The sequence below is a fragment of the Delphinus delphis genome, chromosome 13 (genome assembly GCF_949987515.2).
Source record: "Delphinus delphis chromosome 13, mDelDel1.2, whole genome shotgun sequence".
Classification (NCBI taxonomy): domain Eukaryota; kingdom Metazoa; phylum Chordata; class Mammalia; order Artiodactyla; family Delphinidae; genus Delphinus; species Delphinus delphis.
Genome location: NC_082695.1, coordinates 27,915,287 through 27,934,276, shown reverse-complemented (window position 1 = coordinate 27,934,276; position 18,990 = coordinate 27,915,287). Strand labels below are relative to the sequence as shown.

At 42.5% G+C, this 18,990-nt stretch overlaps 1 protein-coding gene across 1 annotated transcript; it reads left to right on the top strand.

Moving 5' to 3' along the window:
- The first annotated feature begins 70 nt into the window (after nt 1-70).
- PSMG2 (proteasome assembly chaperone 2) lies at nt 71-17,335 on the top strand. Its single transcript, XM_060029494.1, has 7 exons — nt 71-210; nt 1,663-1,834; nt 4,521-4,579; nt 12,512-12,630; nt 13,488-13,661; nt 16,091-16,211; nt 17,044-17,335. Exons 1-7 carry the CDS (start codon nt 154-156, stop codon nt 17,134-17,136), a joined length of 795 nt encoding a protein of 264 aa, XP_059885477.1. The 5' UTR covers nt 71-153; the 3' UTR covers nt 17,137-17,335.
- The last annotated feature ends 1,655 nt before the right edge of the window (nt 17,336-18,990 follow it).

Below are 18,990 nucleotides of genomic sequence, written 5' to 3'. Positions count from 1 at the left end.
GCACGCCGCCTCGGCAGGCGGTGGCACGGGCACCTCAGGACCCCGTGCCGTAGGCCTCGAAGAACCCCGCGCCGAAGGTCTCGTAGGACCCCGCGCACCGCCTGTCCGCATTTCCGGCCGCAGGCTTTTCCCGCTGTAGCAGCCGTCTAGACCATGTTTGTCCCCTGCGGGGACTCTGTCCCCGACCTCGCGGGGTGCACGCTCCTGATGGTGAGTCCGGCCCCGAGGGAGGGGGCGGAGTGGGGGTCCGAGCGGCGGTCCCCGAACGCGCGCGGGTCTACGGCCCCGAGTCCTGGTGGCTGAGAGCGGAACGTGCTGGGGAGTGACCTGTGCTTGGCTAGTGTCGTGCGGGCCACTCGCTTTACATTTCATCCTGGAAAACCTTTTCTCAGTTAGTTCGGGAGTCAGGTTCAAGCTAGCGAATCGTTGTCATTAGCCAGGAAACTACAGACGGGTTGCTAAAGACTTTGGCTCACTCAGTGAGCGTTCTGTGGTGTCAAAATGTGACAAAAAAGACTAGATTCCTCAAGGATTTTGCAGTTTAGTTGGAAACACATGTATATAAATAAGGTTAGAACGTTGAAAAAGGTACAGAAAGGCCCTAGGATTTATTGGGAGGGGGAGGGACACAAGGACCTCTTAAGAAAAGCTTCATATTTGGAATTAAAAAAACAAACAAAAACTTATAGATACAGAGAATGGATTGGTGCTTGCCAGCAGGGGTGGATAAAATGGGAGAAGGGGGTCAAAAGTACAAATCTCTAGTCAAAAATAAGTCCCGGGATGTAACTCAAAGCATGATGACTATAGTTAATACTGTATTGTACATTTGAAAGTTGTTAACATGAGTAGATCTTAAAAAGTTCTCATCACAAGAAAAAAAGGTTTTTCTGACTGTGTGGCATTGGTTACTAACTAGACCTGTAGAGGTGATCATATTGCAGTATGTACAGATGTCGAATCACAATGTTGTACAACTGAAATTAATATAATGTTATATGTCAATTATATTTCAGTTTTTAAAAAGGATGATGGTAATAGAAAAGTTACTTTTTGATAATTTTCATCATAATAGTGCACACAAGAAATATTAATGGGGACTTCCCTGGTGGTCCAGTGGTTAGGACTTCACCCTTCCACTGCAGGGGGCACGGGTTTGATCCCTGGTCCAGGACCTAAGATCTCGCATGCTGCGTGGCCAAAAAAGAAATAAAATGTCAATAAATGCTTAAATTAGCATGTGATAGTGTACTGAGAAAGGAAATTAGACTTCATTTCAAAGTATCTCCCTGAAAAATATTTATTAATCACAAAAAACAAGAAGTGTTTTTGCAGGAGATACCTGGCAAAAAAAAAAAGAAAAAGAAAAATGTCATAGAGAAAGTAATGTCCAAAAGATACTAGGGGTACCCTTGACAGTGGAGTGGTGAAGAGGGAAGCCATGTTAGGTTGAAGAAATGGAAGATTCATTCCATTGGGGTATTTAGTAAGTGTTCAATCAGTAGTCTGAAAGGTGGAGCTAATGAAGGGGTCAGAATCCAGCTGTGATTCACCTGAGCGTAAGCGTGCAGTACCAGTGCTGTGATTGTTGTCTTCTGACTAAACTTTTTAAAGTGCTGCTAATTTGGTTGACTTAATGAATATATTATTTTACTGTTTCAGCCAGCAGTATCTGTTGGAAATGTTGGCCAGCTTGCAATAGATCTGATTATTTCTACACTGAATATGTATAAGATTGGTTACTTCTATACTGATTGTCTTGTGCCGATGGTTGGAAACAATCCATATGCAACTGCAGAAGAAAATTCAACAGAACTCAGTATAAATGCTGAAGGTGTGTTATATTCTCCTACAAGGTAGAGTTGTTTTAAATCAGAACCAGACCCTCCCAGTATGTCCTGCAGCACCTGGCACCGGCTCTGTGCAGAGTTCAGGACACTGTGTTCTCCTCTCCTGCATACACCCTGGTTTAGTCCTTAGCCTTTCCTAAATGGCAGCTCCCTTGAGAGATGTGGTTGTATTTGTATCCTTGGATGGAATTTGAGATACCTATTTGTTTAACGTGGGGTTTTTCCCCTTTTATCCTCAGTTTTATTTTCTCTCCTTACTGGCATGGGTAAGCATCACTAATATCAGGGAGAGAGAATTCCACTGGGCTCAGTCCCGTATGTTTAATATACGCTACCTCACACAGTCCTCTGCCATCCTGTCACGTTGTAGAATCCGTCGTAACACTGACGAGGCTCAGAGAGGCCGAGTTTCCTAACACTGCAGTAGGTGTGGGCTCTTCCCACGCCGTACGTCTCCACAGTTCCTTGTTGGACTGTCAAGCTGGGTTAGTTGGGGCACACAGTTTACAGCCCCCAACCACTGTGTTCATGATGAGACTGCCCCTCGGGAGGAGAGGAAAACAAAGGGGCCTCCAGTTACTTCGCGTGATGGGCAGCTGCTGCCTTGGCCTCTCAGTCTTCGGTTTAGAAGCCAAAGGTGACAGGAGCATGAAAGACCGTAGGTGGACCGAGAAACAAGTGAGGAAGCATTTTGGGTTTTGTCAGTCTTACTAACCATGTCATTAGCTTGCAATAATGAAATACACTTCAGAAAGATGGTTTTATTAACACTAGATAATTTCAAGTATTGCCTTGAAGGACAAAGGACTATAAATGGTAGAACTAGAATTTTTATATTTAGACTAATGATAACAACTGTCATTTGTTGAGTATCTCCTCTGAGCTGAACACTGTGCATTTACATGTGTTAATTCACTTAATGCTCACAACTACTCCATGGGTGGTTTTATAGATCAGGGAACCAGTGCACAGGGAATCATGGTCCCATGATTAATCGAGGCAGCCTGACCCAGAGACCTGCCTCCCCGTCACCTGCTAATGCACCTTCGCTCCAGCAGAAGACCCACTGGCTTTTTCCTCTGACACAAACTGGCAGCAGGTCCATTGGAGACAGTTCTTTAATCCACTTTTTTATTTTTTAAGATGAGGTGTCTTTTTGAAATAAATTATAGACATCACAACATTCCACCCCCAAATATGTAAGTATGCACCTCTTATAGTACATTTTCTTACATAGCTAAAACACCATTGCATTTAACAAAATTAGCAATATCTTCCTATACCCTATCCAGAGAGGCCCAGTTTACCCAAAACTGTCCTTTAAAGTTAGTTTGTCCAGACCAGGCCATAGTACTTCTGATTATCGTGCCTTTGAAATCTCTTACCCTGCATAATCTCTTTTCCTTCTTTGCAAAACTGATTTATTGAAGGAAAAAACTGGACACATTGTCCTATAGAATGTCCCACCTTCTACGTTTGTCTGATTGCTTCCTGTGGTGTCATTTGCCACGTTCCTCTAGTTTCTGTATTTTCTGAAACTGGAGTTAGGAATAAAGGCTTGATTATTTAAAAGTAAATATTTTTAGCCAGAATATGTGAAAGGCGATGTTACATCACCTGACAAGAAAAAGGATCTGGAAAACAGGGTCTTAACAACAAAAAAAGACCTTCGTGATACACTGGTGGAGAACACAAGTGTTGCTGTTGTAGAAAGTGGTACATCTTATATTTTAAAGCTCAGCCTGCCCTTTTCCCTAATTCCTAGACCTGCTCTAGCCTCCTTTGCCCCACACATACCTGGTGGTTAGCAGACTCGCTGATGGAGTACAGCCGTGGCCACCCCACATGCACCAGTCCAATGAGACAACCCCGAAAAGACCTGTATAACAGGAGAGACGTGATCCACCAAAGGCTGTGCCCAAGTCTAGGGTTATTTGTAATCTTTTTACAGTAACTGAAAGCTTACCCCTTGGCACAGTGGCCTAATCACGTGTCCTCAGGCACTCTGTATTTTGTCCTTGGGTCATTTTGGAGCATCTCATTCTTGGAGGTGAAGTTGGGCAGGACTTCTTAAGCGTCAGTAAAGTAGGCCCCTTGTAGAATCTGATGAAAATTGTGGATCCTTTTTGCAGAAAAAATTCACACACGTCGACTCACAAAAATTTTTGCATGTTATTTCAGGTCTTTCAAAAACTCCTAAAGAACACATGTACCTATTGCAGGTATTTTATTGCCCAGCTAACATTCGCTGCATTTTATTCTTCCTTGTTCTAATCCCAATGACTGTTGCTGTTCTCTAGAGAAAAGAGGAAAGAATATCAGAAACCAAAAACGATCTTAAGAATGATGTCATTTGTCATAATGCTAGAAATTTCCAGGGGAATACTTCTCTGGATTTACAGTCAAAGAAGAGAAATAATTTTTGATAATTTTCTTACAGTTAACTTTTCAGCACTGAATGTATTCTGTAGAATAAAGCCCACAGGTGAATTCTGAGGTATTAAAGTGTTTTGTTTTAACTAAATGATACAGTGCATATGTTCTATATTTTAACTATCGAAAACATTTAGATACAGAAGTTCTCCTAGTTCAGCTTTTTATCATTATAACTTCACTTGTATGACTCCTTCAATTTAACTATCATTTGGTTTCATTTTCTTGGACTTGCAGTGTATGCATCGCCTTCAAAGAAACTAGTGGCTCTTCAGTTAAGATCCATTTTTATTAAGGTTAGTATGTTATTTTTGCCTTCTTAAGTTTATTAAAGTGCAATATAATGAGAAAATACTGAGTCATTATCATTAAGACTCAAAAATCATTTCTTTGTTTATGTTTATACAGTTAAGCAAGGTCTGATTCTATAGAGAAATACTCATAAAATTTCAGAGTTGTTAGTATTGTTTCATGAATATATTGAAAGGAATTGGGACATATAGCTTGGGTCTTATATATTCCTGATTCAGGTAGCATTGGTGAAAAACTTTAAGCATATAAATATTACAGGTTTATTCTATTTGAGTTACATTTCAAACCAGTGGCATCTACATAAAAATTATATATATATGAAAATATTTTCTGAATCCAACTTCTTTCGTCTTCTGCTGCCACCACTCCAGTCCAGCCACCCCCTCCCTCATGCCCTGATTCTGCTCCTGCACCACCCGCCCCGCAGACAGCTCTACCCGTGATCCTTTAAATCTTAATCAAAGCACGTCACTTCTGCCTTCCAAACCCGCCAGTAGCTTCCCATCTCAAAGCGAGTTCACAGCCCTCACCACGGCCCGACAGGCCCTACATCTCTGATGTGGCAGCCACTAGACACATGTAGCTGTTTAAATTTTGACTCATTCATTAAAAGTAAGTAAAATTAAAAATTCAGTTCCTCTGTCCCAGTAGCCACATTGCAAGTTCTCCACAGCCATGCGTGGCGAGCAGCTGCCATAAAGAGCATTTGGTTACCATGGAGCATCTGCGGGGCAGCTCTGTCCCTGGCCCCACGTCCAGCTGTCCTGCATGCCTGTCCCCTGCTCCCGCTCTTGATTGCCCTGCTCCAGCCACACTGGCCACCCTGTGCTGTTCAAACACATTAAGCTCATCCTGTCTCAGTCCTCACAGTAGTTTCTCTGCCTGGACCACTTCTCCACTGGACACCTGAATGGCTCACTTCCTTTAGTCTTTGCTTAGCTGTCCCTCATCAGAAAGACCTCCCCCCAGCATCCTTTCTCTTATCTTATCCTGAGCTAGTTTTCTTCACGACTCCTCACTTCCCACCTGATAGAATGGAAGTTCCTTGAGAAAAGTGACAAGGTGTCATTCACTCCTGTATCCTCGGCTTCTAGACAGAGCCTTGGTGTAGAGTGGATTGAGGTACCACCTGTTCAGGGGGGCAGAAAGGTCTCCCCTTCCCGGGGGCCCCTCCACACACACCCACAGTCACCATGTTGTAGGAGCGGGATCTCACGGGTGCACTTCACGTCTGGCCTCCTTTACTCCACATTCTGTCTGCTAGGTGCTTCCACATTGTTGCAGGTAGAGGTAGTTACTTCCTTCTCACCTCTGTGCATGAATCTGTTGTGTAAATAAACCATGATTTACCCATACTGTTGATGGAGCATTTGATTTTTTTCCAGTTTGAGGCTATCATGAATGGAGCTATGGTTATTTTAATATTTATTACTCTTTCCTTAGTTAACAATATCACACAAAAAGTTTGGCAGTGAGAGTTGCTAGCAGTTTTACATTGTGCCACGTGGCTTTTTTGTTCTCTTCCTAATATCTGTAAGTTCGAGAAGTAAGATGGACAATTCAGACACTTCTAAACGAATTTTTAAAAATTAATTAATTAATTTATTTATTTATTGGCTGTGTTGGGTCTTCGTTGCTGCATGTGGGCTTTCTCTAGTTGTGGCGGGCAGGGGCTACTCTTGGTTGCGGTGCACAGGCTTTGGGCGGGGGCTGCTCGGCTTCTCATTGCAGTGGCTTCTCTTGTTGCAGGGCGCGGGCTCTAGGCGCACAGGCTTTGGTAGTTGCGGCACACAGGCTCAGTAGTTGTGGCTTGTGGGCTCTAGAACACAGGCTCAGTAGTTGTGGCGCACGGGCTTAGTTGCTCCACAGCATGTGGGATCTTCCTGGACCAGGGCTTGAACCCATGTCCCCTGCATTGGCAGGCAGATTCTTAACCACTGCGCCACCAGGGAAGTCCCTGAAATTGTTGATAGATGTAAATAAAGAGTGATTTCAAAGTAGCAAACATTTTTTGAGCATAGATTCTTTGCACCAGTAATACTCTAAATACTTCAAGCATGTTGCTCTACTCAGTCCTCACAACAATCCTAGGAGGCAGATGCTAATTATCTTAATTTTACAAGTGAGAAATCGGAAACACAGAAGCTCAGGCAGCTTGCTCAAGCCGTGTGGTTCATGGGTGGAGCCAGCATTCTAGACCCGGCAGCCTGTCTCTGGAGCTGGCCTCTCTTAACCACGACACAAACTGCCCTTCTGTTTTTAAAAGGTAGCCATTTCTTACCTGCATTTTATATTTTATTGAATAATTATTTTATTAACAGTCTCTGAAAAGAGTTTCCATAAAATGGGTTTTCCCCCCAAATTTTATGACCCAGATCAGTCATCTGTTCACATCTTGCCACACCTGCTTGATTCTCTTTGCACAAGTACACGCAGTTTCCTCCTGCCAAACAGTCCAAAAGGAGGCTGCTGACATCATGCTGCTCACTCCATACAAGAAGGAGACTCTCCTTCACACACAACCTCACAACCACAACACTGCCACACACCTAGAAAGTCAGCATTTAGTGAATTATTAAGTACTAGCATTCGGCATATTCAAATTCCCCAGTTGTTCCCCAAATATCCTTCAATTCTGGATCCAGGCAAGGTTTGTGTGTTGCCTTAGGCTGTTATATCTTTTCAGTTGGGGTTCAGTGTAGAGCTGCCCTCCTCCTTCTGTGATTCACAATATTGACTCCTCTGAGGGACCCAGGCCAGATGTTCAGCCTTCTGGATTCACCTGTTTCTTTCTGATCAGATTTAGGGCAGAAATTTCTGGCAAGACGTCTCATAGATAACCGCATGGTGGTTTTTGAGTAACAATAGATCACTGAAGTACAGAACTGGGAAACTGAAATCTAGATTCCTCACACTTAGCTTATCTCTAGTTGTAAAGATAAAATAAACAGTCATTGTGGGGTGCCTTCAAGATGGTGGAGGAGTAAGACGTGGTGATCACCTTCCTCCCCACAAATACATCAAAACTACATCACTACATCTACATGTGGAACAACTCCTACAGAACACCTACTGAATGCTGGCAGAAGACCTCAGACTTCCCAAAAGGCAAGAAACTCCCCATGTACCTGGGTAGGGCAAAAGAAAAAAGGAAAAACAGAGAGAAAAGAATAGGGACGGGACCTGCACCTCCGGGAGGGAGCTGTGAAGGAGGAAAAGTTTCCACACACTGGGAAGCCCCTTCACTGGCGGAGACGGGGGGTGGCTGGGGGGAAGCTTTGGAGCCACAGAGGAGAGCGCAGCAAGAGGGGTGCAGAGGGCAAAGTGGAGAGATTCCCGCACTGAGCATCGGTGCCGACCAGCACTCACCAGCCCGAGAGGCTTGTCTGCTCACCCGACGGGGCGCATGGGGGCTGGGAGCTGAGGCTCGGGCGTCAGAGGTCAGATCCCAGGGAGAGGACTGGGGTTGGCTGCGTGAAGACAGCCTGAAGGGGGTTAATGTGCCACAGCTAACAGGGAGGGAGTCCAGGGAAAACTCTGGACCTGCCTAAAATGCAAGAGACCATTGTTTTGGGATGCACAAGGAGAGGGGATTCAGAGCACCACCTAAACAACCTCCAGAGACGGGCGTGAGCTGCGTCTATCAGTGCGGTCCCCAGAGACAGGCATGAGATGCTAAGGCTGCTGCTGCAGCCACCAAGAAGCCTGTGTGTAAGCCCAGGTCACTATCCACACCTCCCCTCCCAGGAGCCTGTGCGACCCACCACTGCCAGAGTCCTTTGATCCAGGGACAGCTTCCCCGGGAGAACACATGGCACGCCTCAGGCTGTTACAATGTCACGCCAGCCTCTGCCACCACAGGCTCGCCCCACATTATGTACCCCTCCCTCCCCCCAGCTTGAGTGAGCCAGAGCCCCCTAAGCAGCCACTTCTTTAACCCTGTCCTATTTGGGTGGGGAAGAGATGCCCTCACACAACCTACACGCAGAAGCAGGGCCAAATCCAAAGCTGAACCCCAGGAGCTGTGTGAACAAAGAAGAGAAAGGGAGATCTCTCCCAGCAGCCTCAGGAGCAGTGGATTAAATCTCCACAATCAACTTGATGTACCTGCATCTATGGAATACCTGAATAGACAAGGAATCATCCCAAAATTGAAGCAGTGGACTTTGGTAGCAACTGTAGACTTGCAGTTTGCTTTCTGCATCTAATTTGTTTCTGGTTTTATGTTTATCTTAGTTTAGTATTTAGAGCTTATTATCATTGGTAGATTTATTTATTGATTTGGTTGCTCTCTTTTTTTATTTTTATATATATATATATTTTTTTTTTTCCTTTTTCTCTTTTTGTGAGTGTGTATGTGTATGCTTCTTTGTGTGATTTTGTCTGTATAGCTTTGCTTTTGCCATTTGTCCTAGGGTTCTGACAGCGTTTTTTGGTTTTGGGGTTTTTTTTTTAGTATAGTTTTTAGCGCTTGTTATCATTGGTGGATTTGTGTTTTGGTTTGGTTGCTCATGAGAGATTACTAAAAGCACCTATATGCCAATAAAAGGGACAACCTGGAAGAAATGGACAATTTTTCTTAGAAAAGCACAACCTTTCGAGACTGAACCAGGAAGAAATAGAAAATATAAACAGACCAATTACAAGCACTGAAATTGAAACTGTCATTAAAAATCTTCCAACAAACAAAAGCCCAGGACCAGATGGCTTCACAGGCGAATTCTATCAAACATTTAGAGAAGAGCTAACACCTATCCTTCGCAAACTCTTAGAAAATATAGCAGAAAGAGGAACACTCCCAAACTCATTCTACGAGGCCACCATCACCCTGATACCAAAACCAGACAAAGATGCCACAAAAAAAGAAAGCTACAGGCCAATATCACTGATGAACATAGATGCAAAAGTCCTGAACAAAATACTAGCTAACAGAATCCAACAGCACATTAAAAGGATCATACACCATGATCAAGTGGGGTTCATCCCAGGAATGCAAGGATTCTTCAGTATACACAAATCAATCAATGTGATAAACCATGTTAACAATTTGAAGGAGAAAAACCATATAATCATCTCATTAGATGCAGAAACGGTTTCGACAAAATTCAACACCCGTTTATGATAAAAACCCTCCAGAAAGTAGGCATAGAGGGAACTTACCTCAACATAATAAAGGCCATATATGACAAACCCACAGCCAACATCATTCTCAGTGGTGAAAAACTAAAACCATTTCCACTAAGATCAGGAACAAGGCAAGGTTGCCCACTCTCACCACTATTATTCAACATAGTTTTGGAAATTTTAGCCACAGCAATCAGAGAAGAAAAAGAAAAAGAAGGAATCCAAATCGGAAAAGAAGTAAAACCGTCACTGTTTGCAGATGACATACTATACATAGAGAATCCTAAAGATGCTACAAGAAAACTACTAGAGCCAATCAATGAATTTGGTAAAGTAGCAGGATACAAAATTAATGCACAGAAATCTCTTGCATTCCTATACACTAATGATGAATAATCTGAAAGAGAAATTAAGGAAACACTCCCATTTACCATTGCAACAAAAAGAATAAAATACCTAGGAATAAACCTACCTAAGGAGACAAAACACCTGTATGCAGAAAACTATAAGACACTGATGAAAGAAATTAAAGATGATACAGACATATGGAGAGATATACCATGTTCTTGGATTGGAAGAATCAACATTGTGAAAATGACTCTACTACCCAAAGCAATCTACAGATTCAGTGCAATCCCTATCAAACTACCAATGGCATTTTTCACAGAACTAGAACAAAAAATTTCAGTTTGCATGGAAACACAAAAGACCCTGAATAGCCAAAGCAGTCTTGAGAAGGAAAAATGGAGCTGGAGGAATCAGTCTCCCTGACTTCAGACTATACTACAAAGCTACAGTAATCAAGACAGTATGGTACTGGCACAAAAACAGAAATATAGATCAACAGAACAGGATAGAGAGCCCAGAGATAAACCCATCCACCTATGGTCACCTTATCTTTAATAAAGGAGGCAAGAATATACAGTGAACAGCCTCTTCAGTAAGTGGTGCTGGGAAAACTGGACAGCTACATGTAAAAGAATGAAATTAGCACAGTCCCTAACACCATACACAAAAGTAAACTCAAAATGGATTAAAGACCTAAATGTAAGGCCAGAAACTATCAAACTCTTAGAGGAAAACATAGGCAGAGGAAAACATAGGCAGAACACTCCATGACATAATAAATCACAACAGATCTTTTTGACCCACCTCCTGGAGAAATGGAAATAAAAACAAAAATAAACAAATGGGACTAATGAAAGTTAAAAGCTTTTGCACAGCAAAGGAAACCATAAGATGAAAAGACAAACCTCAGAATGGGAGAAAATATTTGCAAAGGAAGCAACTGACAAAGCATTAATCTCCAAAATATACAAGCAGCTCATGCAGCTCAATAGCAAAAAAAAAAAAAATCCAATCCAAAAATGGGCAGAAGACCGAAATAGACATTTCTCCAAAGAAGATATACAGATTGCCAACAAACACATGAAAGGATGCTCAACATTACTAATCATTAGAGAAATGCAAATCAAACTACAATGAGGTATCACCTCACACCAGTCAGAATAGCCATCATCAAAAAATCTACAAACAACAAGTGCTGGAGAGGGTGTGAAGAAAAGGGAACCCTCTTGCATTGTTGGTGGGAATGTAAATTGATACAGCTGCTATGGATAACAGTATGGAGGTTCCTTAAAAAACTAAAAAGGACTTCCCTGGTGGCGCAGTGGTTGAGAGTTCGTCTGCTGATGCAGGGGACACAGGTTCGTGCCCCGGTCCAGGAAGATCCCACATGCCGCAGAGCGACTGGGCCCATGAGCCATGGCCGCTGAGCCTGCGCTTCCGGAGCCTGTGCTCTGCAATGGGAGAGGCCATAACAGTGAGAGGCCTGCATACCGCAAAAAAAAAAAAAAAAACTAAAAATAGAACTAGGATATGACCCAGCAATCCCACTATATATATACATATATATATATGTGTATATATATACCTTGAGAAAACCATAATTCAAAAGAGTCATGTGCCACAATGTTCTATGCAGCTCTATTTTCAATACCCAGGACTTGGAAGCAACGTAAGTGTCCATCGACAGATGAATGGATAAAGAAGAAGATGTGGCACATATATACAATGGAATATTACTCAGCCATAAAAAGAAACAAAATTGAGTCATTTGTAGTGAGGTGGATGGACCTAGAGTCTGTCATACAGAGTGGAGTAAGTCAGAAAGAGAAAAACAAATACCATATGCTAACACATATATATAGAATCTAAAAATACAAAAAAAAGTGGTCACAAAGAACCTAGGGGCAAGACGGGAATAAAGACAAAGACCTACTTGAGAATGGACTTGAGGATACGGGGAGGGTGAAGAGTAAGCTGGGACAAAGTGAGAGAGTTGTGTGGACATATATACTCTACCAAATGGAAAGTAGATAGCTAGTGGGAAGCAGCCGCATAGCATGGGGAGATCAGCTCGGTGCTTTGTGACCACCCTGAGGGGTGGGATAGGGAGGGTGAGAGGGAGACGCAAGAGGTAGGAGATATGGGGATATATGTATATGTATAACTGATTCACTTTGTTATAAAGCAGAAACTAACGCACCATTGTAAAGCAATTCTACTCCAATAAAGATGTTAAAAAATAAAAATAAAAAAATAGTCATTGCTCCTCATCTTTCACCTTCAGTCTAAGGATGGTAAGTAGATGTAAAAATAATTATAATTTTAGTATATATAAACTATATATCATCACATAACGTGGGTGAAATACTATATAGACTACTCTTATTGTAACTCTAGGATCTAACTTTTCTGTTTTTGTTTTATTCTTTGAATGGTATACAAAGTATAAATCAAAGTCATTCTGTGAGAAACTGCTTTTCTGGGTGAAAAGCAGCAACTGTGCCAAAGTTGTTGTTCTTTCAAGCAGCCACTCGTATCACCGTAATGACTTCCAGCTCCGCAGGTATGTCTGTGTCTTTGGAAAAGTATTTTGCTATGATTTATACAGTTATTAGGATGATTTCTCTATTAAAAGGTTAAAATAAAATTTTAAAGCCATGCATATCCTTTCCTGTCCTCCCTGCAATTTAGAAAGAAGGAGGTAAAGAACATGAGCTAGGAGGAGTAGAGGTGGGGGGCCCTTGACATTCCCAGGGCTGCGGCACTGGGATCCTAGGATAAAGGTGGGAATGGTTCTGGGGCTGTGCTCTGTTGTGTGGTATCACGTGCCTGGCAGCGCCACAAACCTCAGCTGATGAAGGGAAAGAAGAAAGGGTACCTGATGTTTATTGGTTGATCGTTTTTCAAAGACTGGATTGATGTTTCTATTTATTTCCATATATTCAACCATTTGTATTTGCAGAAATACAGTTGCCTTTAAGTATAGCTCCCAGGCATGTCAGATTGAATTCTTAGGTAGAAGACAAAGTATCCAAGACTTAGAAATCTAAACTAGTTTATTGCATTATCATTTCTTCACCTGTAAAATTCTGACGAAATTATTAGCCAAGAGTAACCTTTCAAGACTAGACTTAGTTTCTGGGATTCTCACAGTGGGCCTGGTGGGAGCGTGGCTGTGGACATCTTCACGCTGGCCTGGCCTTGGGTTAAGTTTTCCTGTCTCTCCGCTCTCCCCTAAATTTGTAAATAGCAAGTCAGAGCAATATTTTTACATGTTGCTCTTCCATAGACTGCTGAAACACGTGTTTTGCTTTGTGCAGCAGAATATATGGAGAACAAGATAATTTTTGCTAAAAGAACTGTTAATTGTCTTAATGTACGTATTTGTGAGTTTTTAGTTAATTATATGATTGTTTCCAGTACTCCCTTCAGGTACCTACTTACACCTTCCACGAAAAAAAGTGTTCAGAATAAAATACAGAGCCTTAACTGGGAAGAAATGGAAAAAAGCCCATGCATTCCTGAAATAGACGATTCTGAGTTTTGTGTCCGTATTCCTGGAGGAGGTATCACAAAAACACTCTATGACGAAGGGTGAGCTTACCTGTATATTTGCTGCGCATCTTATCTGAAAATGAAAGTAAGATAACTGGGATAGTGTTTGGAGTACTTACTGGAACTCTGAAAATGTCTTCATTAAATAGGTACCGTGTTACATTCAGGGGAAAGATTGAAATGTGGTTATAGAATTGGTTCCTGAAAAGCCATATTTAATGCTTTAGTATGTGTGTCATGTTAGGGGTCCTGATACATATTCTGTGCAACCTCTGCAGTCAGTCCTCTTTGCAGTGGTGGTGGTGGTGAGGTGTACATAACATTAAATTAACCATTTTTAAGTGTACAGTTAAGTGACATTCAGTACATTCATTGTTGTGTACCCATCACCACCATCCACTTTCAGAACTTTGTCATCGTTCTAAACAGAAGATCTGTACTCATTAAATAACTCCTGTTTTATACCTGAAAATCTATGCTCTTATTAAAACCATCATTTCCTTCAACTTTTCTTTTTTTCGTAGTCTATCTTCCATTCGTGTTTTCACTTCTTTCCCTGTCTAGCTTATGCCCTTTAGTATATTATTTCACCTCTTTTCTTACCACAGCCTAGAAGCCCTGGCCACCTGGTTATTCTCCACACCTGCCCTGCAAACCACCAGCTTTGAATCATTCTCTCGCTCCATTCAGGCCACATCACCCGTGGCCTGCACTTCTGTCAGACCATAGACTGCGGGGCTTAAACAACAGAAATGTATTTGCTCACAGCTCTGGAGGCTGGAGGTCAGGGTGCTGGCCTGGTCGGGTTCTGGGGAGGGCCCTCTTCCTGGCCTGCAGACGGCCACCTCTGGCTGTGTCCTCACGCAGCAGAGAGAGAGCTCCTTCTCTCCTTGTAAGGCCATGGTCCCATCGGATTAGGGCCCCCTCCTGTGACCTTTCACTGAATTACCTCCTAAACCTCCTGCCTCCCGATACAGTCGCCTGTGGGTGAGGCTTCCACTTGTAGACCCTGGAGGGACACAGTCCAGGCAATAGCAGCTGCTGTCAGGGTCTCTTGATCGATCGCCTACTGTCTCATTCTGACCTGCCCTGACCACCTCAGCAGCAATGCTGGAATTAACTTTCTAAAATGCAAAACTGATCACAAGACTCCCTGAGTAAAAATCCATCAGCAGTTTTACTTGCGTTTTGCGGAATCTGGTTCATCCTCCGCAATGTGCCATCCAGAGCCCTCCAGGCCCCTCTGGCCTGGCCCCCTGGGTGCGCTCTGCACAGATGCTGGCCTCCTGGCCCTCACAGTGTCCCCAGAGCTGTCGCATTCTTCCTTGCTTTTTTTCCCTCTCCTTTTCTCCTCGTCTCCTTTGCAACAACCTGCCCAGTTTGCCAGAGTCCTACGTCGCTTCCTGTTTGTCCTTGCTGGTCTCGCCCTTCTCCGCAGGGGGAGGGGGATTCTGCTGTCTTCGCACTCCCCCCGCACTCTGCCCCTTCAAACTGACTTCTTGCTTCTTTGCAAGTCAGTCTCCTAGCTTTGCTTCTGACCGTGTCAGAGTAGCTGATAGCAGACCTGCCCTCCTGCCATAAACAATGGGAAACTGGACAACATTAATGAAACAGCTGTTCATCAGACATTGGACACCATGCAGCACACAGCTGTGAAGCCTGGGAGAAAGCAGTAGAGTCCTGCTATTGCCCCAGCTTCCTGCAGGACTGCAGCATGGGGTGGGGGGACCCAGGCAGAGTGCAGCCGTCTTGCTAAGTCGAGGGGACTGGAAACCAGAGTTGGGGTGGCTGACACAGCTGGAGAGTATGAGGCAGAGAACCAGAGGGACACAGCTGCTGGGGGAAGAGCCCTGGGGCCTGCCTGAACCCTCCTCAACCCTGAGCTCACAAGTATAGGGTGAAACCGTGAGGGCAGAGAACAACCTCTGGGCAGCTGTTAACTTTGCCCACAAAGTTAGCAACACTAGACAAAATACTATGAAAGACATGTTCCTCATAGAACATTTTGAAAATGTAGAATAGTCAAAAGAAACAATATTTTAAATACTCACTTCTGTCACCCAGAAGAAACTACCACTACTAATTTCTTGGTCTGTTTTCTGTTTTGAATTAAATTCTGTTTTGAATTAAACATTTTGAATTAAATGTTTGTATCTGCAAGATACTGCAACTCTACCATCTGTAGCTTTAAAATTCATGCTATTTACAGATATTTCTCACAAAATTGATGTTCTTTTAATTTTCCAGCACAAATCTTGGTGTGGGGCAGGAACATTCATGTGCCCAGGGTGGGTGTTACATGGCTCCTAGTTTTGTCCCTACAAATAGAAGGTACATAAGTGATCTTGTGATGTGACATCTCCTTGCCTAAAACCTGGCAGATTATCTCAGCTATAAAAACAGGCACACTGGAACCATCATCTTGTATCAGTAGAAGAATATCTAATTATTCTTTTTAATTGTTGTAGCTGTTCTAAAGAAATCCCAATGGTGATTCTGCTGAAATTCGTTTCGGAAGGAGACAATATCCCAGATGCCTTAGGTCTTGTTGAATATCTTAATGAATGGCTTCAGATAATCAAACCATGTGTAAGTTTCACTAAAGCTTAAGTCTCTGATTTCTCTGGTTATGTATTCATCAACTTGCATTTTTACATACTATATAAGTAGACCAAGTAAGTGAAAGTTTATGTTAAATTTAGACGTCTTTATATAAAATTTAAGTTAGCTGAACTTTTCAAAAGAAGACAGCTAAGCAACCTGTTGTCTGCAGTTGTTTCATTAAGGCTGATTTTCAAAAAAAAAAGGAAAATCTTAAATACTTCGTTGTATTCATTCTTAGTGTTGCATTAATTATACCAGGCAGCTTTTTATAAGGATAAACAAGTCCTCTTTGGAATTCAGGTTTTTCTTTTACTTTTAAGCAAAAGGTATAGCTTTGTGAGCAGTACTTTAGCTATCAATATGCATTATAATTAAAATACTTTTCTCTATTATGAAATAAGAGCATGACACCTGGGGAAATCAGTTAGCCTTTAGGCATAACAAAAGTAACCTAAGCCTACTTACAAGGTAGGTGACTGTCTTTTTAATTCATGCTTTTTTGAAGAACAAATTGATACAAATCACACAGCATTGATTTTTTTTTTAACCACTGTTTCTTTTGAATTTGATTTTGCTCCATGGACTCTATTTATAGCCTTTCTGGTTCGTATCTTTATGGCTTGGAAATTGAGGAAATTTATCTTCAGCTGATATAAAGACACAGAAATGTATTACTTTGTTTTTTCCTTACAATAAATCACAGCTAGAAGTGTCAAAACCAAAAGGAACAACAACAAAGGGAGAGTTTTATAATACGTGTTAAAAAGAGATTTAGTGATAAAGTTGAAGGATTACATATTTTGTTCTTCAATTGCAGTGTGATGACCCCTCAGCGTCTGCCTTGCCATGGAAAATGCCGAGTTCCTGGAGGTTACTCTTTGGCAGTGGTCTTCCCCCTGCACTTTTCTGATCCGTTTTCAGTTTTATACCTTATGTCCCAAGACACTTATTACCAACACAACTGTTAAACAACTATATAAAAAGAATGTATTAGGAAATCTTTACTTTTCACAGAAAAATCGCGAAGAAAAATGGATTAACAAAAGGTTGTTTTTGCCATGCTTTTCATCATATACAACAGATGTAAATTTTGTGCAATAAAGTGTTTCCTAAGTAATTTTATCTGAATGTATTTTTTTTTTAACTCAGACTTCTATATTAGTTTCCTATGTCTGCTGTAACAAATTACCAGAAACTTAGTGGCTTAAGACAAAATAAATCTATTATCTTAGAATTCTGGAAGTCAGAATTCCAGAATAGGTCTCACTGGGCTAAGTCAAGGTGCTGGCAGGGCTGCGTTTTCTCTGGAGGGTCTTGGAAGAATCCGTTTCCTACCCCTTTCCAGCTTCTAGAAGCTGCAGCATTCATTGGTTCACGGCTCCTTCCTCCATCCAGAATAATTTCCCAATCTCAAAAGAGTTTGAGTATAAGAGAAAAGGTTTTCATTTTTGAGTGCCTACTACATACCAGTCACTTTTTACCTGCTATTTTGTTGTGTTACGTCTGTGCCTTGGCTTTCTCATCTGTAAAACGAGGGCTTATAATATTAAGGGGTACACCCTACTCCATAGCACTCAGTAAATGATTTATTTCTGATAAATTATTCTGGGTTCTATAGCCTGATGTGTTTCCCTTTGGGAAACTATTGTCGGGTCGGGATGTCAGCCAGATGATGGGATAGGAAGTCCTAGCCCTTGACCCAACAGAGACACCACTTACAAATCAAAATACCTTTATGGGAAGCAGAAACCAGTTAAAGAGTTCCAGTTCCCCAGGCAAGTCCAGAGTTGAGAACAGCTGCACTGAAAACAGAAGAGCGGTTTCACTTTACCCCCAACTGTCCCTCCCTCAAGCCAACAGCTCAGCATGTTGGGAGAAAGTCACCAGCTCGCGGCTTCTGGGCGAATGGAGGGGTAGGGAAGAGGGGACTGCATCCAACGGGTTGGCTTTTTGCAGGGCCGCTGGAGTGGCTGGTTTCTGCCTCGACTGACTTGGAGTCCTGATGAAACTGGCAGAGTTTAGATGCAGGGGGGCCACTGAAAGCAAAGGTGGGGTTGGGGGGTGGCAGGAGTGGTGTGCTGCAGCCCCAGAGAGCCTGCAGTGCCACAGACAGGCCAGTAACATCTCTACACAGTCCAAAGGCACCCAATTGGAGCGAAAGAGAAGAATAAAGTGTGGGTCCAACAGTCCAGCTTCTCAGAGGGCTGTTGAGGGCCCAGTATCTGTCTCACCTGACTCAGGATGCTGATGGGGAGACAGCATACTTTGGATGCCTGGGGACTGCTGAGGACAAAGGGGAGAGTGGCACCTTGCTGCTGCAGCACCAGAGAACAAGCCTTGGACACCACAGGGAGCAAGAGATGACAAGCACCTGAAAAAGAAACCTGCAATTCGAACTGGGAAATTACATGCACAAGCCCAGAGAAATTACGTCCTCCAAAAAGGATTTCTGAGGCCCCCAGACTCTCCAGCTAGCCCAACTGGTGAAGGTCTTCCCTGTAAGAAGACTGAGAGAGGTGGCTGTTTTATCAAATACATAAAACTCAACAACAACCACAAAATCATGAGGCACAAGAATAAACAGAAACATAGCTCAATCAAAAGAACAAAAGAAACCAATCTCCAGAAACCAATCCCAAGGACACAGAAATCTATGAATTATATGACAAAGAATTCAAATTAATTGTCTTAAAGAAGCACAGTGATCTAAAAGAGCACAGACAACCAAGTGGATTAAGAACAATGCACGAACAAAATGAGAATA

What these genes read in the sequence shown, in the direction of transcription:
- PSMG2 (XM_060029494.1), top strand. Translation starts at nt 154, where the DNA reads ATGTTTGTCCCCTGCGGGGACTCTGTCCCCGACCTCGCGGGGTGCACG. An exon ending in ACTCAGTATAAATGCTGAAG is followed by an intron (nt 1,835 to 4,520) that starts GTGTGTTATATT and finishes TTGGACTTGCAG; the next exon opens with TGTATGCATCGCCTTCAAAG. An exon ending in AAAACACTCTATGACGAAGG is followed by an intron (nt 13,662 to 16,090) that starts GTGAGCTTACCT and finishes TAATTGTTGTAG; the next exon opens with CTGTTCTAAAGAAATCCCAA.